At 42.5% G+C, this 25000-nt stretch overlaps 4 protein-coding genes across 8 annotated transcripts; 2 read left to right on the top strand and 2 right to left on the bottom strand.

The window, feature by feature from the left end:
- Positions 1-172: 172 nt before the first annotated feature.
- MGAT2 (alpha-1,6-mannosyl-glycoprotein 2-beta-N-acetylglucosaminyltransferase) lies at positions 173-2732 on the bottom strand. Its single transcript, XM_002921988.4, has one exon. It carries the CDS (start codon positions 2219-2221, stop codon positions 881-883), a length of 1341 nt encoding a protein of 446 aa, XP_002922034.1. The 5' UTR covers positions 2222-2732; the 3' UTR covers positions 173-880.
- Positions 2733-2753: 21 nt separating this feature from the next.
- Positions 2754-4056, top strand: RPL36AL (ribosomal protein L36a like). The gene is made up of 2 exons (XM_002922000.4): positions 2754-2910; positions 3629-4056. The coding sequence occupies exon 2, from the start codon at positions 3646-3648 to the stop codon at positions 3964-3966; it is 321 nt and encodes a 106-aa protein (XP_002922046.2). The 5' UTR covers positions 2754-2910; positions 3629-3645; the 3' UTR covers positions 3967-4056.
- A 1647-nt stretch (positions 4057-5703) lies between these two features.
- On the bottom strand, positions 5704-16297 carry LRR1 (leucine rich repeat protein 1). 5 transcript variants are annotated; one of them, XM_019802561.2, is made up of 5 exons: positions 15634-15769; positions 12822-12894; positions 12007-12108; positions 9868-10589; positions 5704-7106 (listed from the first exon to the last, which is right to left on the bottom strand). In XM_019802561.2, the coding sequence occupies exons 1-5, from the start codon at positions 15636-15638 to the stop codon at positions 6866-6868; spliced, it is 1143 nt and encodes a 380-aa protein (XP_019658120.1). In that variant the 5' UTR covers positions 15639-15769; the 3' UTR covers positions 5704-6865. The 5 variants fall into 5 exon arrangements, with proteins under 5 accessions (XP_019658120.1, XP_034504449.1, XP_002922033.1 ...); XM_034648558.1 differs by lacking the exon at positions 12822-12894 and having other exon boundaries at positions 15634-16297; XM_002921987.4 differs by lacking the exon at positions 12822-12894 and having other exon boundaries at positions 12007-12105; positions 15634-16166.
- Positions 16298-22843: 6546 nt separating this feature from the next.
- Positions 22844-24662, top strand: RPS29 (ribosomal protein S29). The gene is made up of 3 exons (XM_002921986.4): positions 22844-23004; positions 23241-23340; positions 24528-24662. Exons 1-3 carry the CDS (start codon positions 22943-22945, stop codon positions 24534-24536), a joined length of 171 nt encoding a protein of 56 aa, XP_002922032.1. The 5' UTR covers positions 22844-22942; the 3' UTR covers positions 24537-24662.
- The last annotated feature ends 338 nt before the right edge of the window (positions 24663-25000 follow it).

The following is a 25000-nucleotide window of genomic DNA, read 5'->3' as shown; positions in this document are numbered from 1 at the left end:
CTAAAGGGAATGCATTGTTAAGAGTGGGGTTTTTCTTTATTTCAAACTCAGTTATATAATGTACAAATAGTACACACAAAGATGTAATGTAAACTTTAAAACTTCTAGAATACTTCACTGAATTTTGGTGTAAAGAGTACACAAAATTTATTCTGCAAAATAATTAGGAATCTTTTTATGCAAAAATGAGTATTTTATTTTGGCAGCACTAAAAGAAAAAAAACCCACTGTATTTCTACATTGAGGTGAAAACAGTGTTTAAACTTTCTTATCAATCAAATACATTCCAAAAGAAAGTGTGTTCTATGAAGGTTCCAAAGCACAGGCAAATCTTAACACAATAATACAGGAATCTGTAATACTGAAAATGTCTGTTCTGATAGGGTGTTTAACAAACATAACTTTTGAATTATAAAACCACTGAAGCAACCCCTTCCTAGTAACCGTGTCAAGAGTGAAATTGGGCTTGTTCCATTAATACTAACGATTCCATTGTAATACTTCTTACTGCTATGACAATTTTAAATAAAGTCGGCTGTACTTAAAATAAGTTTTGAAAGTGGAAAAGTGTACAAATTTCCAGATAAAAAGATTAATAGATGCAATTTAAGTAAAATTTCCCTTTTCTTTTACCAATTAACAATGATTACCTTTAGCAGATACAGATTGAACTTTAAAACCCAACTCCCGCAATGAAAACTTGTGTTTAAATTTTAATCATAGAAGGAAAAGACTACTATATTTGGACACCTTTTATAAGAATTTTTTTCCCTATTAAAGCAGAAACCAGTTCCTAAACCCTTTTATTCAACTGTATATTCTGTTTGGACAAATATCAAAAATAGAAGACTGTGACTTTTGCTTTTGTAATTGGGACTTTTCACTGCAGTCTTCTATAACTTTTACAGAGTTCATGGTCCCTAATATCTCCCCACCCTCCATTTTTCCTAGGTGGGGAAATGGCTGCCACAAACTTCTCACTGATAATTAGAGTTTCTGGAAACAAGTACTGTTTGTTATTATTTAAGAGTGACTCAATTTGGGCACTCTGGGTGGACGGTCTACAGGTTTTCTTGTGGTGCATACCACAGTCTCCAGCATGAAATATCCTAGGAACTTGAGGAACCAGCACTTTCCAGAATTTTGGAAGACAAGATACAGTTAAATATTGAAGAGTCCAGTCCCAGTTATAATCATCGTAAGTACAGAAAGTGTCTGTGCACTCAATCAGTTTCTGATATGCATCCCGGGTCAAGGCTAGACCCATATTGTGCTCTGTGGATTTCCAAGTTTTCACGTCTACCTTGTCAGCAATGCCATGGAAACTACGAACGGCTGTATAGGTCCCCAGGGAGAGAACATCACACTCAGTACATTCTTCCTGCTTTAACTTCCACATTTTTTTGAAGACATGGTAAAAGTCTGGGGCCAAGTAGTGATCCTCCTCTAGGAAAAGTATGAGGCCAGCATAGTCCCGAAGAACTTTGACCCTTTCCCATACAAAATGCAGCTTCCACCACCAATGGTGTTTGGTTTGGGAGAACTTGGCCTCTCTGTAATGGCCAAAGGAGTCGGGATACTCAGCATTAATGCATCCCATCTTCAAAGCTGCATTCTTCTCCAGGTCTCTGGGGCAATCTCGGGGGTCGCTGCCTGGAAACTCGTTGGGGTACAACTGAATGCTGAAAGGAAAGAACACCTGCAGAACCGGACAGAAATCCACCCCAGCGATCAGCTGATTGATCTCTGTCGACCAGAAGTCATGGCTAAAGATGACGAGGACGTTGTCAATGCCCTGGGCTTTTCGGAGTGAGTCCAGCAGGAGTCTGAGGTAATCGGGCCGGTTATGCACCTGGACCACCAGCACCAGCTCTCGCGGGGCCCAGGAGCCGGCCTTATCTACATTCCTCAGCGTCTGGTCAAAGTTCAGCTGGTACACCAGGGACCTGTACCGCAGCGTCAGGTTGTCTGCCTCGGGCTGCGGGGCCGCCGGGACCAGAGGGGCCGCCGAATCGTTGGAGACCCGGCGGATGCCCGCGGACACAGCAGAATGGTCCCCGCCCCGGCCGCCCGCACCTCGCGCGGGCTCGGCGTCCAGCAGCGGCGGGGCGAGGGCCTCGTTCTTCCTTTGTCGCCCATTGCTGCTCCAGAGAACGAAGCCGCAGGCGGCCACCACGAGCGTCAGGATCAGCACCTTCCGCTTATAGATGCGGAACCTCATGGTCTCCAGGGCAGGGAGCGCGGACGGGCGGGCGCGAAAAGGAGCTAGCGGCTTCTGCACAGAAGGGGCGGGCGGGTGGTGGCCGTCGCCTCGGCCTGTAGCAGTCAGAGCTGCCCCGCGGCTGCCCCAGCTAACTCATCCCGGGCCCCGGGGGGTCCAGGGGCCCGAAGGGTCTCAGTTCCCCCGCGCTGCCCGGGCTCCACACATCCTCGCCTGGCAGCTGCAGCTCGGGCAGCGGCCCCGCCGCTAGGAGCCGCGGCTCGGCGTCGCCTCGGTCCTCTCCATTCAGCACGGGTCCCGGAAGAAGTCCCGCCGCGGCCCCACCGCACCCCCGCCTGGTTACCTGCGCCTCCGGCGGCCCTGCGTCCTCTGCGCTCTCATCCTTACGCGGGCCCCAGACCGCCAAGACCGAGCGACGCAGCCTCTCCCCACTCCGCCGGCGACCGTTCTGACAACCCGCGACTGGCCCGCGGAGCGCCGCGGCCCTCGGGCCCACACCCCTCCGGCCCGCCCCCTGGGCCGCTGGTTGGAGCTTCCCCGCCGCGTCCGGAGACGACCGGCCGCCGCTGCCTGCTGCCTATTGGCTCGCGGCACTGTCGCTCACGCTCAGTTCCTACTTCCGCTTCAGCCTCCCTTTCCTGCTAGGCGCGAGCGGAGCGGGGCGAGGAGCGTGGAGACGGAGTTTCCCGGTAAGCTAGGACGGGGGTGTAGCGGTCTCGGCGGGAGCCTCCGGTGCTCCGAATCCGGGTGTGGACCGGGCCCTTGTAGGAACTGGAGGGCGAGACCCGCTGCTTTGGCTAGGTAGAGTTAAAGAACTGGCTTTTCTCTGGGAAAGGGGCTCCCGAATGGCGGCTGGTGGGCCGGGAGACACTTACTAAGGACACGTCAGCCTTCAGGACTGCTGACGGGCAGACGGTGTTTCGGAGGGGAAGAGGGAAGCCAGCCTGCTGCGGTTCCCGGAGAAGGAACGGAGGCGGGCCGTAGCCGTGGCTGCTGCCTGAAACCACGCACCTAACGGGCGCGCCCCGGAGCCAGAACACCGAGGAAGAGTCGGGAGACTCCGGCTTTGGCCCTGAGAAAGAAAATTACACACCACTACGCTTTTCTTTTGGGGACAGCCACAGTGAATTAAGCTCCGAAGGAACCCACTTTGTACGGGGAACTTGCTGCTGGGCGCCCCTGTGCTGCTTTTTGCTGATTTCTAGGGAGCTTCAGTCCGTAAATGCTCTGAGCGTTCCAAAAAGGTGTGCACTTTTATGTGTGTGGATTCACGTGTAAAAGGAGTACTTGGTGGGTTTACACATTACTGATAGGTTGTACTGTTTTCCTCTATTTTTAAAGCACTTTATTAAAAATGTATGAAGTCTGCTACTTTAACTTCAGATGTTTTATGTTTTCATTGTGCAGAAAGCGCTACTGCAGAGATGGTCAACGTTCCTAAAACCCGAAGGACTTTCTGTAAGAAGTGTGGAAAACATCAGCCTCACAAAGTGACCCAGTATAAGAAGGGCAAGGATTCCCTCTACGCCCAGGGAAAGAGGCGCTATGATCGGAAGCAGAGTGGCTATGGTGGGCAGACAAAGCCAATATTCCGGAAGAAGGCTAAAACCACAAAGAAGATTGTGCTGAGGCTTGAATGTGTGGAACCCAACTGCAGGTCCAAGAGGATGCTGGCCATTAAGAGATGCAAGCATTTTGAACTGGGAGGAGATAAGAAGAGAAAGGGTCAAGTGATCCAGTTCTAAGCTTTGAGATTCTCTTACTTTTGAGAAGAAAATGTTGACGCTGTAGAAAAATTACCTGTATGAAAATAAATAGTGATATTTTTACCCAAATATTTTGTTTTTAAAAAATCTAAATAGAATGACATGCTTAATGTGATTCAAAATTAAGGAAATAGCAAATTTGTCAATGAACTAAGTTTTATCTTCAAATTCTTATTAAATTTAGTTCCACAAAATTGGAATTTATTTATATACAGAGAAGACAGGAATCCCACCTCCCAACTTTACAAACTAGGTTATGAATATAAATCACAGCAGGGAAAAAACTGATACCTTACTTTTTCTGGTCAATTTCAAATATATGTGTTAAAGTGAATTCATAATCACAATTGATGAGCTGTTGGGAAAGGTCTCAATCAGATTTTGAAGAAAGTAAATGAGGATAAATTAGGCCTGTGTATAGCCGACTGAGTGGGGCAGAGTATCCTAGCTGGGGTATAAAAAGAGCTGACTTGCAAATTAGTGTCCAGTAGGGACCACTAGCCATATATAGATACTTAAAAAATGCAGTTCCTCAGTTACATTAGCTACATTTAGTGCTCAACAGCCACAGATGCTGAGTGGCTAACCTACTGCACAACACAGAACATTTCTGTTTATGGAGCATTGTGCTAGACTGGTCCTGAATGTAAGGCAGGAGTTTAAAACTGAGGTCTAACTGCAAGACATTCTGCAACTAGTCAAAAATCTGTGAATCCATGATGGCATAAACTGTTCTTTCATTCTTTTGGAAGTTACTCTGGGAGATACTCAAATGTTACAACTTCTTGGTTATTGGGAACTTTGAGAAAGTATGCAGTTACCACTGAAAATAGAATGGAAAGGTGAAACTCAAGTGAGCCTTGTAACCCATGGAAGGCAAAACGTGAGTATCAAATAGAAGGAAAAAGTGACAGGGTATGGGTTACGAGAAATTCGGCATTTTAAGAATTTTACGTTGGCCAAGATACATGGGATGGCTTATAGATGAATAATGCAAAGGGCTGGGGTGTAGGAGTAACAGCTGGTTAGCAATTAGTTCCAACAGAGATACATCTGCATTTGTTGATGAAAAAAATAACTTTTGGGGTGCCTGAGTGGCTCAGTTAAGTGTCTGCCTTTGGCTCATCATGATGCCAGGGTTCTAGGATCCAGCCAGTTTTGGGCTCCCCCCTCAGTGGGCAATCTTTCTCCATCTCCCCGCTTGTGCGTGCTCTGTCTCTCAAATTAAAAAAAAAAAAAAAAAAACTTTTTCTACAAAAACATGTAAAAATCAGATACAAGTTAAATATGCCACTTTAAGAGAACCATGTTTTTATGCAGTTACATAATATTTATGGATAATCCCTCACCATTTTGAGTTTAGAAATTCCTAAGATATTTTACTTAATTATAGAATTCTTGGTTTTAAAGAGTAAAAGTGAATTAACTTTAGAAGGTCTATAAAGCCTGGGCTTAAAATCCCTGATCTGGGTTCATAGTACCTCCTAGGGTAATTTGTGAGGATTAAATCAAATACTGTATGTAAAACACCTGGAACAAAGATGCAGCTAAATGGCAGCTCTTTTAAGCCATGTTTTCATTACATGTATGATTTTTTTTTTAATGAAAAACTAGAAATCATATAGAAATCTTTTATGGGAAGAATTTGACCACAAGCAATACAAATTTAGGGTCACCCAAGAATCACTCTGGATGAAAGAATCCACTCTAAGAAACTATGTTTTGGAGATCATATACACAAAGTTTTAATAAAAATCTTCTAACAGTTATAACAGTATTTACTCAGGAATACTTGTATTTTCAGAAAAAAATAAAATGCTCCAAATAAATATTTTAGGACAGAGGAAGTAGTGGTTACCTAAGCCATAAAAAACAGTCTTACACAGACTAACTGTAACTCCAGCCCCAAAACAGCAATGCTATGCTAACACCTGAGAGGGTCTTCTCCAGTAACTTTTACTCTTTTACCTCCTTTGTTCCCAGACACCAGTTATGAGGCTATTGCAATGATCTAAAAAAGAGGCGGATCCGAAGAAGGACCATGGGAATGAACAGAATGGAGTTCTGATTCCATTTTCCACAATTCTTTCAAGCAGCTTCATTTTCCATTCCTTCGCCCCAGTTCAAATCCTCATCATAGTTTAGCCAGTATAGTACCACTTTTTACGTTAAAAACACAGAAATATTAAGTGACTAAAATAATAAACAGAAAAAAGAACCACCTTCAAATAATACAGAATGTAGTCAGTAAAAAGTAGCAATTTTCTACTCCTAACCAACCCTAAAACCTTGTTCCAACTCTGAAAGTTAAAAAACTTAGAAATCACAACAGATTATGTAATATTATAAAACTTATAAAAGCTGAAGTCTGTTTATCCCAAAGCAACTCCAACTTTATGCTTGAATATAGAATACCATATGAGGAACAATATACCTGAAAAACACAAAAAGTAGTATACTTATGTGGTTTCATACCAAACAAGGTTTCACTAAAATTTAGACTTAGTCCTCCAAGGTATATTTTCTACATACAGGAACTCAATTTCTTTAATTGAAATTCAAGATTAAGAAAATTCTATGACCAGAGTGATAGGGATTAGTATCTGTTTAACATTAAAAGATAACCTCACAACCCATTCTGGAAACACTAAGCTGAAATCAACACAAGTGCAATAAGCTGGTAAGTTTCTTCACAATAAAATTAAATAGGTTTTAATGAAATTAAGGTTTTACAGTCAAGTGATTGAAAATGTTAGGGTAACACCTTCCTCTCAAGTATACGAAAGGCTTCCCTTTCTCCAGTTTGACACAGTTAAACCATAAACGAATCCCAAGCTGATCTGTAACTTAATGGAATTTCTTTTTGTGGTATCACCTATTACTTTAACATATCACAGGAATTTACATAACAGGCTAGAGAACAGAAGTAAGAGGTAACAGGTGCTTCAGTACCACCCATATTATCTACTAAGACCACAGTGTGAGCAACAGAGTGTAGATTCATGGTAGTAGTTCCCTGAATGAAAGAGTTTAGACAGAATCTTCCACAAACACAGGTTTTTGCAGTATCCAAATCTTGGCAAAGATGAAAAGGAATGATATGAGAGCCATATGGAATCCTATTGGGAAAAAAAGTTTAAAAAATATTTTTTAATACTTTATTAGATTCAGAACTTCATGTATTAGGTCATGAATTACTGGACACTGAATTATAACCATTATAACTATTATAACCATTATAACTATTATAACTATTATAACTATTAAGTGAGTCAGTATATTGTCCTCTCTTCCAAACAGTTAAGAATGGGGCAAATATACTAAAGACACCATATGACATACTGTAAACCTAAGAGGATTTACACTACTCCATAAAGTATCTTTCAGCACTGTCGCTTAGTAACAAAACCCACGGAACAGAATGAAGAGTCATCTGTCCTATATGCATCTACACTGAATGACCAGTATAACATGATCATTTAAAGGTATAGTTCTGTTATACGATACTCATAATGGTAATGGGATAATTACTGAGTTCTATCTGTGAAGAAATATTTATGTAAATAAAGCCGAATACTCTCCTAGGCATCCACTGTTCAAAAGGGACTTTTAAACTGTGAAACAGATTTAAAACATATTGTTTGGGGTATTTGTTTTACTTTACTGGCTGAGCAAATAAGACTGACCTCACCCTGCTTAAATCGCTCACCCTCCTGCTTAAAACTTCCAATGGTGCCCAATGCAATTAAAATCAAGTCAAACTCTCTACCCTCATCTATGAGCGACTCCAAGATGGTCTCTTGAGGTTGCCTGCCCACTGTCCAACTCCTTCCCCCAAACTCAACCATGCCTCTAGGTCACTGGAGTCTATTCTTTGTTCTCTAGTCCCTAGCCTAGGGACATAATAATGTTCAGATGTTTTTCAACAAATAAATAAAACCTACTCATAATTTAAACTAGGGTTCAAAATACTATTAGACAAAGTCTGAAAAGATACATACCAAATAAAAAATAGTTTCCTTTTCATAAGGAATTAGGGACCAGCCTTGTTTGCAATTCATTTTTTTCACATGTACTAATTTGTTGCTTGCATAAATAACAATTTTTTAAAAAACTGTGCTAGAAAGTGTCTACTACATGTTTATGTTAATCTCTTTCAGGCTGTTGGTTATAGCCTAAGGAAACAGGTAACAGTTAAAAACTGTATTTTCTATCTAACGTAATTTAAATTCCCACATATTTTTCTAATAGACCATAACTTTGTTTGTAACCAGTAGTTAGGGCAATTTACCAGCAGCTAGATAAAGACATTACTCTCACAGCTTTGGATCTATATTCTTTTTATAACAAGCGAGCTGAAAACATGCAAAATTACACATTAGTAAAAGTTAAGGCCACCTTACAAGAACCTGTATCAGTAGAGGTCAAGTTTAAAAAACAATGTAAATACTAAAATGCTAAATCATTCAGCACTAACAGATTACTTTTCTACCTTCCCTATTATATCATATTTTGATCACCTATTTTTTCCTTCCACTTTTTTATGTTGGATGACAGTCCTGAGCCAGCCAGGTGCCCCAAATCATCAGAATTTTTAAAAGCTCCTCAGGTGACTCCAAATGTGAAATAAAGTTTGAGAATCACCACTTTAAGAGCTCTTAAATACGACAGGTGAGGAGTGAGGATTGGATTGATTTCAGTCGGGGTCCATGAGCATTATAAAGCTGTATGCAAAATTCTGTGTATTTTTCTAGGCCCATAATGTCTGTTTTGTTTTTTTTTAAGACCCCCTCTTCCCACTAAAAAACCAATCCTGTCTTTGAAATATGGTCTTCCTGCTATCTTATAGGCATTTGATAATAATTTGCTCTACATCTTAGTCTCCTACGTGCAAGAAGCATGAACCAAATGAATAACTGGAGTTTGGTGTTTCATGAAACCAAGTGCAGTTAGTGTTCAAAGGGGAAGAGAGCCAATAGCTATTGAGTCCTACTATATGCCAAATACTTTGGCATTACATTAGCTCCTTGATCTTCACAACTACGTAAAGTGTACGTAACTGTTCCTGTTTCACAGATGAGAAAATTGAATCAAAGAGGTTAAATACCTTGCTAAAGCCGCACTAAGGGGTGAAGCCAGGAATCAAACTCAAGTCTGACTCCAAAGACCACACTTGACCGCTATGCCAGATTGCAGTTCTTAAACTTTAAAGTGCATCAGTACTACCGGGAAGGACTGATTAAAACACAGAGGGCTGGGCCCCACCCTCAGAATTTCTGATTCAACAGGTCTGTAGTGGGGTTCAAAACCTTGCATCTCTAACAAGTTCCTAGGTGATTCTGATACTGTTGGTCAGAGGACCACACTTTGAGAAACAATTGCCATTTGTTCATTCATTCATTCAGGTATTAATTAAGTGCCTAATATATGGTAGGAACAGGGGAGTATCACAATTTAGACCCTGGGGCAACAGTGGGTAATAAGACAAAGTCCACGCCCTCATGGATCTTACATTCTACTGGGGAAAACCGACAGAAAAACAAATGTTCAAGAACATGTAATGCCGGGTAATAAATCCTATGACAAAAAAGTCAAGCAATGTAAGGGGGTGTGGGATCAAACTTGAAATAGAGTAGGAAAGGTCTTTCTGGGTGCCACTTGGGAAGAGAACTGAATGAAGTATGAAAGTGATCTATAGAATCTTCTGGAAGAAAAGCATTCCAAGCAGAGGTAGGGAGCACCAAGAAGGTCACTGGAGCAGGGGTCAATTTGTGCACAGCATTGTAAACTACGTTAAAGACTGTGACTATTATAATGAGGATGATGAGAATACCAGAATGCTAACAAAGACACCACATTTTATGACTATTAAAGTCTTACCTATTACATAATACAGCTTGTGCAGAGGATTCCAATAAAGTTAATGGCGTTTGCAGCATTATAACTGGAAGGACTTTTGGTTGTTCAAAAGTATTTCCAAAAAGATCCAAGTACTCAAGGGATAAATTTTTAAATTCACTAGGCAAAAAGGGAAGCTTATTTCGAGCTGCTGACAAGAAACGCAGGTTTGTCAATTGTCCCATCTTGAAAGGAAATCTAATCAATTCATTATCGTCAAGTTTCAAATTTGTAAGTTCTCGGAGCTGGCAAAACTGCACAGGAAGTGCCTTAATTTTGTTCTTGCTGAGATCCAAACTCCGAAGTGATGTCTGGAGTGTAGATTGACACAAGGCTATACTAAATGACTCCAAGTGATTATCATTCAGGTTAAGTTCTTGAAGATGGATGAGGTCTCCAATTGTAGCTGGAAGCTTTTTAATATGGTTATGACTCAAGTCTAATTTCCTCAGGTTTCTTAAGCAAAGCATACGCATATCAATTCGAACAAGCCCACAATAAGAAGTCTGAAGATGTTCCAGAGAATATGGGAAGTTCTTGCTTAGAGGATAGTCCCTTTTGGATGTGATAACCATTTTAGTTTTAAATTTTTCAAATTCTGAAGTCTTCACTGGTGTGAAGGTTGAAAGTGGTGCTTCAATGTCACAACCTCTATGAGCCAGTCTCACAGCTGAAATGAAACTCTTTAAACTGTTGGAATTGGCCTGAATAAATAAAAGTAAGCCGTACAATTATAAACTCCATTTTAGAGAATACATGAATGCTAATTCATCCTATAATAAATTCTGTAAAGTTGTACATGCAAAATGGTGCGATCATTTCTTGAAAATGGCTGTAAAAATAAATTTTTTGGTATTTTGACTAAATTTCCACATAGATACAAAAACTTTGAAAGTTTTTGAAAAAAGATTATGTTGACAGACACACTCTAAAGAGAACCATTCAAAGGGGACCAAAAGAGCATAAAATAAGACAAGAAAGCGTGAAAAGAATCCACTTAAGACTTGGGTTTGGGGGGTGTCTGGCTCAGTTGGTTAAGCTACTGCCTTCAGCTCAGGTCATGATCCTGGAGTCCCAAGATCGAGTCCCGCATAAGGCTCCCGGCTCAGCAGGAAATCTGCTTCTCCCTCTGACCCTCTCTACTCTCTCTCTCTCATAAGTTAATAAATAAGTAAAATCTTTCAAGGAAAAAAAAAAAAGACTTGGGTTTGGGGTGCCCGTGTGGCTCAGGTCATGATCCCAAGGTCCTGGGACCCAGCCCTGCGTACTGCTCCCTGCTCAGCGGGGAGCCTGCTTCTCCCTCTTCCACTGCTTCCCCTAATTGTGCTCTCTCTTCGTCAAATAAATACATAAAATCTTAAAAAAAAAAAAGACCTGGGTTTAAGATGAGGTGAGATGGAGCACCAGGCTGGCTCATTTGGTGAACCGTGCAGCTCTTGACCTTGGGGTTGTGGGTTTGAGCCCCCCATTGGGTGTAGAGATTACTTAAAAAATAAAATCTTTAGGGGCGCCTGGGTGGCTTTAAGTCCATTAAGCATCCAAATCTTGGGTTTGGCTCAGGTCGTAATCTCAGGGTCATAAGATTGAGCGCCACGTCGGGCTCCACACTCAGCTCGGAATCTGCTTGAGAGTCTCTCTCCCTCCCTCTGCCCCTCCTGCTCGTGCTCTCTCACTGTCTCTCTAAAATAAATAAGTAAATCTTTAAAAAATTTTTATTTTAATGGTTTAAGTATTTTCTAAAATAAAATACCCCCAAAATTGTCCTAATTGCATTTTATCTTCTTTTTTATACCAAATTTAGATTTGCAACCTTATTATGCTGGCAAAATGTAGACTTGTGCCACTGGCCTTATAGAGTTCCCCTCTAAGAACACCTTAAGTCTCCATGTGGAGCACAGAAACAAGTCATTCTCCTTCCTCCGCAGCCTGCATAGCCTTCCTAGACTCTCTGCACTTTTAGAGCCAGGGCCAGCATGCCAGAGGCTGCCACTGGTTCTTCAAACACATCTGCCAAGCGTCCAGCCCTATTCAGCTAAGTGGGATATCAGGATGCTCAAACAGCCTCTTCTATAAAGAAAGTACAGCCAACCAGCCTAACCATTAAAGTGTTTAATACCATACCTTACTTAGACAGATATCCACAGCAGGCTCCTTTAACCGAACAGTAGCTTTCCCCTCATCCATAAATTTGGTGAAGAACTGCTCAATGTTCTCCTTTAGCTGCTTAAAACCAATGAGAAAAAAAGGACAAAACCAGGTATTGTTATTCAGTAATATTTATTACAGATAGAATGTGACAGTCACTTTGCCAGGCTTTTACTCAACTCTTGGTGTTTTGTGGTTTTAAGTTTTAGTTTTAATTTTTTTGGTTTTTTTTTTTTTTTTTTTTTTTTTTAGCATTTGGCTAGCTACATTTCTTATCTAGCTTCTGGTAGATATAACTGATTATCAGCCCAGTAACCCTTTCCTGTGAGTCCCGTTTGGGAGAATGTTCCTCTTCTCCCATTCCAACTATGTGACCATAGTAGGAGCTGTCAATAGTAGTTACTTGCCTTCTTCAGTCCATTAGTCTCAAGTGGACACACCTCCCACAAGATTATAAACTCCATGAAATCAGGAACCTTGTTTCCTTTGTTCACTACTGTATCCACGGAACCACAACAGTGATGACACATAATAGGTGCTCAAAAATTTTTAATGACCAATGTCGCTTCTGCTTTAGACTTCAACTATTTCCTGAGAAGCCACTCTGTACCAAATACTGTGACAGGGGGCTTGAAACAATAGTTGTGAATAAAATCAACAGGGTAATTACATTTATAAAGTTGTCAGTCTGATGAGAGACAATTACTAAATAAATAATTACAAGCATAACAAATATTAAGGTAAGGGAAGTACAGATTACTCCAAGGCCTTATATAGCAAAAGAATCTTACCTGGTGTAAGGAAAAGAAGGTGACCTTAAAGGTGAGAACGGAAGGATCAGGAGATGTTGGGCAAGTGAAGATACTGGGGAAAGAGAGGGAACAGCATACCGATTAAGGAAAAATGTGTGCAAAGCCTTGCAGGCAAGAGAGCCTGGCAGCTGTGAGGAGCTGAAAAAAGTTCAGTATGGCTGAAGGATTCAGTGAAAAGAGGAAAGTGAACCTGGACAGGCAGAGACTGAATGGTGAAAGATTTTGTAAACCATGTGAAGAATTTTGGATTTTATTCTGCAAATGATATCCACTGAATGACTTGAAGCTGGGAACATACATCTACATTTTGATAAGTTCCCTTTAACCACAGTGTAAGAATGAACTTCGGGGGAGGGGAGATTGGGATGGGGGCGGGTAGAAATAGGAGTATTTTTTAAGAGACTAGCCAGCAACGGGTAATGGTGGTTTAGACTGCAGTTGGGATGGAAGGAGGTATGAAAATCTGAAAGATAATCAGGAGATAGAATTGAGAAGATTCAATATTTTATTAGATGTGGGAATGCAAAAGCTTTAAGGTTTCTGGATAGAACAGAGCACTATTTTTTTTTAAGATTTTATTTATCTATTGAGAGAGAGAGAGAGAGAACGAGGTGGGGAGGGGCAGAGGGAGGGGGAGAAGCAAATTCCCCTTGGAGCCTGACTCAGGGCTTGATCCCAGAACCCCGGGATCATGACCTGAGCCAAAGGCATATGCTCAACCAACTGTGCCACCCAGGCGCCCCAAAAGCAGAGCACTTTTAATGAGTTGCAAAACACCATCAGAAAAGCAAATTAAGGGGTGGAAAAGAAAATTAATGTTTAGATATCTTTGAGTTTGAAATGCTACAACACATCTAAGTGAAGATTTCCAACTGACATAAGATTCAAGTTGCAAATTAAGGGAGAGGACTAGCTAAAGATACAGATTCGGAAATCACAGTGAGATGAGCAGTAGCTGAACCATGGAACGGAAAAGTTGGTTTAAGAAAGATCCCCAAGGTACTTCCACACTTAGCACCAATACCTAGTCTTCAGGGCCCTGGAACAACACCACTTTGATTCATCCGACAAATGTTTACTGAGCACCTACTATTTCCCAAGCCCTGTGCCACCACCTGTTCTACAAAAACTTTCTCGGGTGCCCGGGTGGCTCAGTTGGTTTAAATGTCTGCCTTCGGCTCTGGTCATGATCCCAGGGTCCTGGGATTGAGTCCTGCATCAGGCTTCCTGCTCAGCGGGGAGCCTGCTTTTCCCTCTGCCCCCACCCCCCCACTCGTGCACACTTTTTCTCTGTCTTGCAAAAATTAAATCTTAGAAAAAAATAAGAAACACAACTTTCTCAGGCCTCTCTAACCAAATTCATTTCGCTTTTTGATACTATACTATTCTACTTTTACCTTTATTATAGCATTTATCATAGCCCACCTTGTATTGTAAGCACTGGTTTCTATTTCTTCCTTTCTAGACTTAGGATAGTGACTAAATGACGTTTATCTCCCACAGCATCTAGCACTGCATCCTGCACACACTAAATCTTCAACTCGCAGTTCACGAAGAACTTTTGATTAGGATTACCACCTACAATTATTAGTGCACCTTAACTTTTAAAGAAGAGATCACTACAGACTTTAAAAATAGACAGTACCTGAGCTGGGCAGGAAAGAGGTTTTGGGGATGACAATGGCGAAGAAAAGGGAGACACAATTCTTGTTATGAGTTTGCTTCTGTCGCCTTACAGTCTTCTAACCTATAAAATGTTGGGTGACTGCTGAAGTCCTTTCAAGTTTAAAGATCATATGAGTTGATTCCATGGAAAGGGAAAAATTATGTATGCTTTCAACTGCCTATATCAATTATTAAGTGTCTCTGAATGAGATGTAATAAACCCCTCCCTCAACTAAAAGTATTCACTATGGAGTACAACACTATGAGGGAAATAATCCCAGCAACTGTATAAAATCCAGACAAGAGTCAGATGCAAGGGTGGGAGATGAGTTGCCCCCTCAACTTTATTTATAGGAGACACAAGGGTATTCCAGTCATTTTGACAAAATAACATAGTTCCTTGTAAAATGAAGAAAAAAGAATTTTATAAAACTTGTGTTTTGAAAATCCCATTTCAACATCCAACTGTTTTTAGAGAGTTTACTATTGCTATGTAGATCAGAAAAAGCCCTGACCCTACAAAATTAAGTCTTAGGAAATTAAACATTTAAGGGAAAAAAAAAGAGAAAGAGAGAAAGAGATGCAGTAACCAATAACATTAATTAAAAATATCAAGATGCAACCCAAAGCATTACTGCTTTATACTAATCCGGTCTAGCGACCTTGGACAGTATCCATCATCACTTAAAGCCTAAAAAAAAAAAAAAAAAAAAAAAAAAAAAGCTAGCGAAAATACTGCGGGAGGAAAAAACTTATTGAACGAAAGTGCAATTATTTTACTGGTCCCCTAAACTGGAATGCTGTTTCATTTAAAGTTTAGTCGCACGCAGACCGAGTTTCCAGAGGCTTTAAAAGGGCAGGGTTACCATCTACTATTAAATAGAAGGGCTGTCAACTTAAAGCTAAAGAAACGGGGAAAGAAAACTAAAGAGAAGGTGCCCTCTCAAAAGCTTTCCTCTTTCGGGTCCAAAGAGAGACGCTCAGGACTCGGAGTGGTGGTGGGGCTCAGGTTCCCCCCCATCCCCACCCCGGACGGGCTCCAGCCTCTGGAACCGGCGAGCAAGCGAGGCCCGAAGGCGAAGAGCTCGTGCCAATTCCCGAGGCAGGGCCGGTTCGGTCTACGCACCTCATAGCGGGTACCGCGCTTGTCCTTCAGGGTGCAGATGAGCAGGCAGGTGGGGTGCGGGCCGCCTCGGTCGCTCCGAGCACCAGCCCGAGGCTGACTCCTGGGCGACTGTTGACAGAGGCTCAACACCGCCCGGACGCCCTTCCCCCGGTTCCTCATTCCCAGAGCCGGCAAATGCCGACTGACTACCTCGACGTCGCAGTGCAGCTTCATTTCGCCGGAGCAGCGGCAAACAGGTCCGCAAGTCGGCTTTGAAACTTCCCCCTTCCCGCCGCGCCGCCGCCGGGGTCCTGGAGCGTGCGGGCTGTCCCCGGATTTGCCTGCCTGCTCGGGGAGACAGCAGCTCGGGTTTTCTCAGAACAGCGGCTCTGTGGGTCTGCGGGGGCGACGGCCCCCCTTTCACTTTCAGGGCCGAGTCCTGACTGGGGCTGTGGGTCGGCGAAGCACCGATACCGGCCGCCGGAGGATTCGGCTCGCGCCCCCCGATACCGGCGACTGGCGAAGGCGCAACGTCCTTTCCCAGGAACGCTTGCGGCTGGCGGCGCCGGTGGTTATTGTTTGGCGCAGAGTTCCAGTTCCCGCTGTTGACACTTAACGGGTTTCCCGCACTTGTTGGGTCGTTGAGTTTCCCGAAGAGAAGCGGGTGCCCCTCTGTTAAAGGGAAAGTCTCTTTACCTACCAAGCTTCGGGACTTCGGACCTTACGAGCTGCCCGTTTGCCAGCCAGGGCGCGGCATTTCCCGGCGCTGATGAGCTGGTGTTTGTTTTGGTTTTGGTGGCTCCCCTCACTCCGGAGGCAACACCTGCACGTCAGAACTAATTTGATAGGGCAATATTTGACTTGGCAGTTTCTGTCGAACAAATGCTCATTTTGTAACCGCTACTAGGTTGGATGGACTGACCGGCTTAACTGCATCTGACACTTGGGAAGTCCGTTAAAAAACCCATATGCCCTTCGGACTCCTTATTGCATTTATTAATGGAGGGCCAGGCCTTGGTGGGGCGAGGGAGGTGCTTTCAGGGTGGTAGTCCCGTCTCCTTACATTTTGTGCCCTAGACGCCTCTCTCGCCTCACCCTAGTCCCGGCCTTTTATTAAACGTTCATTTCGTTTGAGCTGTACTTTCGCAAATGTGAAATGACTTACAGGAAAACCGATTTTCAATTTATGACAATATAATGATTTATCCTTAAGTGAGCATCCCTGTTTACAACATGTTGAACCTGAAGTGTTATCTGTTGATTCTCATTCTGAAAAATGTAATTGGTTGTTAGTGATTAACATAATAAAGCAGTACTTTTTTTTTCCCTATTTACTATTCTTGCATGTAGAGCATGAAAACACAACTCCGCATTAAGCAACAGTTAATTTCATGGCCAGAGGGAAACAAAACTAAACTAAAACGACACCTTATAGAGTTTTCAAAGACAGACTTTACAGGAATCACCCCCTTAAGTGCTTTGAGTAAAACAAAATAATAAAACACCAGCGTAAAGCATGACTGGCATGTTAAATATACTCTGAACTTCCAGGGACAGCTGGGAGCTGGGAAAATCTTAAATGTATAAACCGATGTCATTTTAATTAGAATAGAAATGTACAAAAACCAAGAATACAACAACAATAACAAAGCCTCACCCCTCTATTTGGTGTTACCCGGATTGTCGAAGCACAGATTCAGTTATAAGATGCTAACTAATCTAAATATATGAAAGTTACTTAATCCTTCCAAGGTGATCTTAGAGTAGAACGATGGCGTTGGTGTAGTTTTTGAATGTTGGTGGTGGTGGTGGGGCCTGGAAAGAATTCTTGAGACATCTTCCGTGCAAAATGGTGGTCTTCCTGACGTGGGGGGACAGGACGAGTGGGCAGAAGAGCTGCCCAAGCAGCTACCCGCTGCTGCCCACTCCCCGGGGATTATGAGGAGCAAGTGATTATGTATTTTGGGATTAGGGGAAGTAAAGATAAGGGAAGTTCCAAAAGGACTTTCATATGTTAAAGAAGACTCAAGATCCCAGAGGAATGTTATATGCTACCCATCTCAAGTGTTTGTCAATGGGCTGTAGGTTACAAGGCGACTGAATTTTATCTACATTTCCTTTTGCCCTTGTCTCCTACATCAGTGTGTAGGGCCAAAAACGTATCTTCCTAGTTGCCAGATTCTCCACAAAGCTGTGTGCTTCCCAAAATATTTAAATAAGATCACATAAAGTAATATTGGACTGGGGCACCTGGGTGGCACAGCGGTTAAGCGTCTGCCTTCGGCTCAGGGCGTGATCCCGACGTTCTGGGATCGAGCCCCATGTCAGGCTCCTCCGCTATGAGCCCTGCTTCTCCCTCTCCCACTCCCCCTGCTTGTGTTCCCTCTCTCACTGGCTGTCTCTGTCTCTGTCAAATAAATAAATAAAATCTTTAAAAAAAAAAAAAGTAATATTGGACTGAAAGTAAAAAAAAAAAAAAAGTATCAGTTTTTGAGATCTCATCTCTCTCCCTACCCCCCTCCCCAACTTCCCCTCAGTTTCCCCATTTTTAATTGCTGAAATACTTGGATATGACATTTATTTTCCTCTTTCTGGACTGTTCATGAAGCAAAAGATTCTTTAGGGGCGCCTGGCTGACTTAGTTGGTGGAGCATGGGACTCTTCATCTCAGGGAAGTAAGTCTGAGCCCCGTATTGGGTGTAGAAGTTATTAAAAATTTTTTTCTTTGATTACCCACCCACACTTCTGTCTTTACTACCATACAAATAAAGGCTGCCTGTTGATCTCCTCTACTGTTTATTATTTCAACTCACTTTAATTGCAGACTCACTGAACATGGAAATACAACGCATTTTAAAGTGGGCTACAGTTTTTAACAAACTGAATCAAAGTAATGACATCTAGATTAGTTTTCCTTCTGTAAAATTGGGTTTCTCTTCTTCCTGGCCTGCATACTACACTTATTTCCTCCCCTCTGTTTTGTTCGTACTAACTGATCCTATTAATCTTTCATAACCCAGTTCAGTTTCCACTAGCTATCTTTAACATCTTGTTCTCCTTTTCAGAAGTTTGAAAATTCAATTGCACTTAAAATCACCTTTCATTTTTTTTTTATTTCCCTGGGATTTCTGGTGCATACAGAATTCAACAATTAATTGAATCTCTGACTTTTCCCCCTTCACTTGCACCCATAGTAAACTTGACTCACTTAGGTTTGTGGCTCAATTGGGCTCAAACCAGTAAATCACAGTCACATTGATGTAGTCTTGGAACATAGGTGAGGTTCAGTGGGGGTGGGGTCTGGAGCCGACAACCAAGAAAGAATTCTTGAGATGTCTTTGGTGTAAAACGGTGGCTTATTAAAGCACGGGGACAGGATCCGTGGGCAGAAAGAGCTGCTGCCCCAGGGTTGCTCGAGGTGGCTGATTATATACTAAGGGGTTGGGGGAAGTAAGGAAAAAGGGAGGTTTCTTTCATGTTAAAGGAGACACACAAGATACCAGAGGCCTTGCTATTGTCAAGTTAAGGCTGTTTACCTGTCTTGTTAAGGCATTAACATGTTGTAAAACTAGTTGGGAGCTTCCTGGAGGAATATTACTTTCCTCCTATCACACGTCCTTATCAATGGGCTGTAGGTTTAAAAGAAACTCAGTTTTATTTACATTTCCTTCTGCCTCAGCCTCCCTCGATTTTATGGAGGGGAGGGTGATGTTAGGCCTTCACGAAACTGTCTCTAGAAGTTAGGCTATTGCTAAGAAAGCTTCTTCCGTGTAAATCACTAGGACATTTGTAAACTGAGGGAAACTCAGGTCTTGCAGGACTGTAATCTCTACAAGTCAACTATTTGTTTTTCCTTTAGGCCAGCCAGGAGTGCCTGAGGAATGCCACACATTTCCCATCTTGGGGGAAGGTTTGTGGGATGTCAGCTTCTGCTTTGTCCCCAGCTTGCCTTCTGTTCCCTCATCAACATCATATTATTAAACAGTGAGTTCATAATGTATGGACAGCGTAGATTTGTTTGCCCTAGCACATTGGGACCAGATCTTAGAGTTGATGCTCCTTAATTAGGCCTTATAAGTTGTGTTTCCACTATGATTTCCTAATTAATACCCACCTTTCCCTTGTTAGTGCTACCATGTCATTTGAGAGCTGCATTACTTCCCTCCAGAACTATTCCTAAACTTACCAGGTCTTCTTACTTCAATACTTATTCATTTATTTAATATTTATAGTGTTCTTGCTGTATGCCAGCACCTGCGTTAGATGTTTAGAAGGCAGAGATGGTTTTGCAGTGTTTAGGAGAGACAAGCAAACCAGCAATTATACTACAGTGGGATAAATGTCAGACATTGGAGGAGTGGAAAGTAGCCAGATGATGAAAAGAATTTGTTTGCTAAACCAGGGCCTTTGAACTGTAGCCTGAAAGTTCTGGGAAACCACTGAAAAATGTCAATAGGGGATAAAATTCAGACGTGTTTAGAAAGGTTAGTGTGGTCAGTAAAGAGATTACTTTGGAGGTAGAGAAAGCCTAGAGGCAGGGATCAGCTAACGGGCTAATGCAATGATCCACCATCTACACTGTTGTCGCATTAAATTCTTTTAAAGAGTCTCCTGTCATAGAAGCTAAACTCTGAGTGCTGAGACATAGTTTACAGATATTCCTATTTGATTCTTTCATTTTTCACAAAGGGAACAGAGGCTGAAAAGAGTAAAGGGATTTGCTCACGACCCCTGGATGGTCAGTGTGACAACAAATAGTGCTGGAACTCAAGGTTGCAATCAGCTTCCAAAGTCCTGATCATGTTGATATTTTGACCTCCCCCCGCCCCCCAGGTTGCAAATCACAAATGTTCTTAATGGCATCTAGAATAGTGAGTCCTTTCAGGAGGTTTTCGTTTTACTTTCCCCAGATCCAGTGGAGGAATTATTATGTATGGCTGCCATAGCCTCACAAAACAGATTTCTTAAATAAAAAAGACTAGAAGTTGAAATGATTCCTTTGCTCCATGGGCTGCAGAATGGATGTTGTGTTAGCAGGCATGAAAACAACATCAATCTCAGTGTACATCTCCCTCAGAGCTCTTGGGTGACCAGGGGCATTGTCAATGAACAGCCATATTTTGAAAGGAATTCTTTTTTCTGAGCATATGTCTCAACAGTGGGCTTAAAACATTCAGTAAGCCATGTTATAAATGGATATGCTGTCATCTAGGCTTTGTTGTTCTGCTTGTAGACCACAGGCAGAGTCGAGTCAGCATAATTCTTAAGGCTCTAGGATTTTTGGAACGGCCAGTGAGCATTGGCTTCAACATTAAGAACTACCTGAATATCAAGATAGTTTGGCAGATTGTTCAAGTCTAACTAATTGGTTCTTGTTTGTCCTTTTCCTTTTTGCGTTTAAAGGAGTTCACACTTTTTTAGGTCCAAAGGATTCTGTATCAAAGTGTTGAAATATTTATGGAATTGATCTTGGAACCATTGTAGTCTTAAAAAAAATTATGTACACCATCTAGGAAAGCTCTGAGAAGCCTATAGATGGGGAAATGTTAGATTAACTTTTGAGAGATAAATGAATTTTGGAAACTGTAGATCAATGACTGATATAAATTCCAGGAAAACTGTGGAAGTTTGACATTTGACCCCCTACAATCAGGCTTTATCATAAAGTACGTTTGTTTTACCTGCCAGTAAGGTTTTTGTGCATCCCCAGCTCTAGTTACCTGAGATTGTTCACCTTCCCCAGCTCCATTCTCTGGCTCAAACTCTTCCTGTCACCTGTCACCAGGCATTCCATCTCCTGCTGCCAGCAGAAATCCCACTCTTGAAGGTTTACTTCAAAGGCATCTTAAATATACCTCAAGCTGGAATTAACTTCTGTCTTCTTTGCTCCTTTTGTACACCATGAGCACATCCATCATCCGACATAGAGTGTTCTGCTTACTTAGTTGTATACAGGTCATTGAGTCACACAAGTTGAAACTGGAGGGAAGGGGTCTTTAAGAAAATCCCATTTTCTTCCCTACATCTGCGAGTTTTAAGAATAGGAATCAAGTCGTACCTGTTTTTTTAATTTCTGACTTGCCTTCTTCCTTCATCTTGCACCAAAGTACCTAATTTAATGATTGGGAGGGGTACCCCCAATCCTAAAATAACATATCTCAAGAAGTGTTGTATTTCAGTTTTACCATAAGAATTCAGGTGCAAAATTTTATTGATTATTTCACCCTGCGGTACATTTTGTAGATCTAGTTAAAGCTTTGATTTTGGAACCATGTACAGTTTCAGGTTTATCTAGAGACATTATAAACGTCCATTTGGAATTTAGACATCTTTCAGGAGATCATTTTTCAGCAGATTATCAGATGGCATTTGTTTTTCAGTAGTTGTAACCAAATCATCCGGTCAAAGCAACATGCATCGTGCAACTTGTTTCCCACTTATATTCAATTACATTTAAATATCAAACACACTAAGCCTGTTATTTCTCTTGATTGTTGTAGGTGGTATCTCTAAAAGTGTGTCCTTCAACCAGAGAACAAGAAACGGCCTTGAAAACGTATTCTGTTTAACAAAAGAGAAACTCCTACTGTTGACTCCTAATTATTACAGCCGAGTCTAAGTTATTTTGTTAATTTATCCCAGCAGGTGTCAGTGCTGAGTCGAGGCAAAGTCCTTTTTCCAAGCTTAAAATTTTAATTTGAAAAATGTGAACGGGTCAGGCGGTGAAAGCATAGTTAGATCACAAAATTATCTATTTCTCAGAAGTTCAAAATCCGTTCTTTAGGGCTTCAAAAGAGACGGGGTCTCGCTATGTTGCCCAGGCTGGAGTGCAGTGGCTATTCACAGGCGCGATCCCACTACTGATCAGCACGGGAGTTTTGACCTGCTCCGTTTCCGACCTGGGCCGGTTCACCCCTCCTTAGGCAACCTGGTGGTCCCCCGCTCCCGGGAGGTCACCATATTGATGCCGAACTTAGTGCGGACACCCGATCGGCATAGCGCACTACAGCCCAGAACTCCTGGGCTCAAGCGATCCTCCTGCCTCAGCCTCCCGAGTAGCTGGGACTACAGGCGCGCGCCACCGCGCCCGGCGCTCGAGAGCAGCGCAAGTGGAAACTAGAGGCTGAGTTGCGGTGACGTCATCAGCCGTGCCGGCCTGGAACGTTTCCAAGGGCTCTCGATTCACTCCCTCTAAACAGCGGAGCCGCGCCGCGCCGCGCTCGCGTCATTTGTCAGCACTGCATTCTGGGTAAAGCGTGTCTCAAAAATTTGAAGAGCGCATGCGTGCCCCGGGTCCTTCCTTTTGCCTCTTTGCATCCGAGAGAGCAAGATGGGTCACCAGCAGCTCTACTGGAGCCATCCGAGGAAATTTGGCCAGGGTTCTCGTTCTTGGTGAGAAACAGAATGTGGTTTTAGAGAAGGGTTGCACTGGGTTGTGACGCGGCCAGAACGCTCTTGGAGAGGAGCCGCCGCCGCCGGCGCGTGGGGGTAGAGCGAGCCTGGAGCTGGGACTGCCGCCATTACGGGCCTCTGACGGGTCGGGGAAGACCGGCGGTGCGGGTGGTGGCCCCGTGTGCGGAATCCTTCCATTTCTGCGGCCTGCAGTAACGCCCTCTCTCTCCTTACAGCCGCGTGTGCTCCAACCGGCACGGTCTGATCCGGAAATACGGCCTCAATATGTGCCGCCAGTGTTTCCGTCAGTACGCGAAGGATATAGGCTTCATTAAGGTACGCGGCCGCGGATGCCTTCGCCCGGTTCTGGGAGCGGGGAACGTTCAGATATTCTCTTGTTTGGAGCTTTCGACCGGCACTGTTTTCGTCGTTGTCTTAGTTGTTAGCGGGGCTTTTTGGGGTATCGGACGGCACTGTTAAAGAGTTCGGCGGTGAGGGTGATGGGATAGACTTTACAGTCTAACTCCTTCTTACCAGTGCCTGTCAGTTTTAGGAATCCCTGGAAATTGTTTTAGATCTCTTTAGTCGTATCTAGACATTTTCCAGCAACATACATGTGTTGGCTATTGCCCCGAAATGTGGGATAGCATCATATACTGGAATGAACTTGAGGGTGGGGGCCAGATAGACCGCCTTAGGATTCAGATAGAAGCCGTCTATTTAATAGTAGTCCTATGGCTTTAGTTCAGTCCCATGAAGTTCCTTTTCTGCCTGAGAAAAATAAATGGCAAGATTGTTGCAAAAATTAGTTAATATGTATATGTGGCGCTGTCTTGACTCCTAAAAATCAGTTAAGTGCTAGAGTGTTTACTGCCCCCTGTGGTGAAGACTACCACTTTCTTGGTTCTTTGAGATACAGTTACTGCCGTTGAAGTATGATCTCTGGTAGACACAACGTATCTTAAGTTTAGACGTTTAGTTTTGACCAACCACTTAGCGGGTATATCCTTGTGACTGTGGAAGTTCATACATCTCACTCAGTCGGATGGGAGGTGGTGAGTGTATCAGTGATGAGAATGGGCTCAGGCTCTTGAGCTAATGACTTTGTGTCCCCAGTTCTCAAGAGGTTAAGATTGAGTTAATTTATGCATGATTCCTGTAGTAGTGTTTGTCACACATTGAATACCAAAATATTAGCTGTGTAATTAGTTACCTACTTAACCAACCTGAGGTTTCAGTAAAGATCATTTTATGTGGTAGTGTTTTTCTAGTGGGGAATTCTTTGAGGGAAGAAGTGAATGCCAGTACTAAAGTTAACAATCTAAAGTATAATTGCTGTGGTTTGAGGAATTGCTTGCTGTAAGCATTCGGTAAATATTTAAGCTAGTTAGAGCTTGGTAGCTAGTTTGGGTGGGTCAGATTTCCAGTTTAAACCTCATTCTTCCATAAGAACGAGTGTTTGTGAGAATAAAATGGGTATTTAAACATTTTGAATTAATGCATTTCCTGTCTTTTTTTTTCAGTTGGACTAACTGAACTTCCTTGAATGGGTCATCCAAGATACCTACCTTAACTGCAGATATGCAAGATGCCTACCTTAATGCCAACTCATTGTACATAAAATAAAAATACTCTGATTATGAGTGCTTTAATGTGAATGGAGTGGTCAGTTGGTTATAGAAATCTCCTTTTTAGAAATGTACTATTTTCTCAGCGGTTCATCTTCAACATATGTGGCTTAATTTCCCTCAGTTATGTTTATTCATGCTGAACTCTGATAAAAATGCCAGTGTTTTTGTATTTCAAAAAAAGCTTTTTTTGTTACATAAAGTGACTTCTATATACAGGAGCATCCAGCATATAACCTGAGACAACTGTCTTCTAAGTAATTGATTTGCTACAGTGAGCTAGGCAGTAGAGGTAAAATTGTTGAAATACATTTTTTTGAAAAAAGAGATCACTGAAACAGCATTGCTCAGAGGCGGGGAGGTAGCAG

The sequence above is a fragment of the Ailuropoda melanoleuca genome, chromosome 20, assembly GCF_002007445.2.
Source record: "Ailuropoda melanoleuca isolate Jingjing chromosome 20, ASM200744v2, whole genome shotgun sequence".
Taxonomy (NCBI): Eukaryota; Metazoa; Chordata; class Mammalia; order Carnivora; family Ursidae; genus Ailuropoda; species Ailuropoda melanoleuca.
This window is presented reverse-complemented; position numbering and strand designations above follow the sequence as displayed.

What these genes read in the sequence shown, in the direction of transcription:
- MGAT2 (XM_002921988.4), bottom strand. Translation starts at nt 2,221, where the DNA reads ATGAGGTTCCGCATCTATAAGCGGAAGGTGCTGATCCTGACGCTCGTG.
- RPL36AL (XM_002922000.4), top strand. Translation starts at nt 3,646, where the DNA reads ATGGTCAACGTTCCTAAAACCCGAAGGACTTTCTGTAAGAAGTGTGGA.
- LRR1 (XM_034648558.1), bottom strand. Translation starts at nt 15,846, where the DNA reads ATGAAGCTGCACTGCGACGTCGAGGTAGTCAGTCGGCATTTGCCGGCT. An exon ending in AGCGCGGTACCCGCTATGAG is followed by an intron (nt 12,109 to 15,633) that starts GTGCGTAGACCG and finishes ATTGGTTTTAAG; the next exon opens with CAGCTAAAGGAGAACATTGA. An exon ending in CAAGCTGTATTATGTAATAG is followed by an intron (nt 7,107 to 9,867) that starts GTAAGACTTTAA and finishes TTTTCCCAATAG; the next exon opens with GATTCCATATGGCTCTCATA.
- RPS29 (XM_002921986.4), top strand. Translation starts at nt 22,943, where the DNA reads ATGGGTCACCAGCAGCTCTACTGGAGCCATCCGAGGAAATTTGGCCAG. An exon ending in GGCCAGGGTTCTCGTTCTTG is followed by an intron (nt 23,005 to 23,240) that starts GTGAGAAACAGA and finishes CTCTCCTTACAG; the next exon opens with CCGCGTGTGCTCCAACCGGC.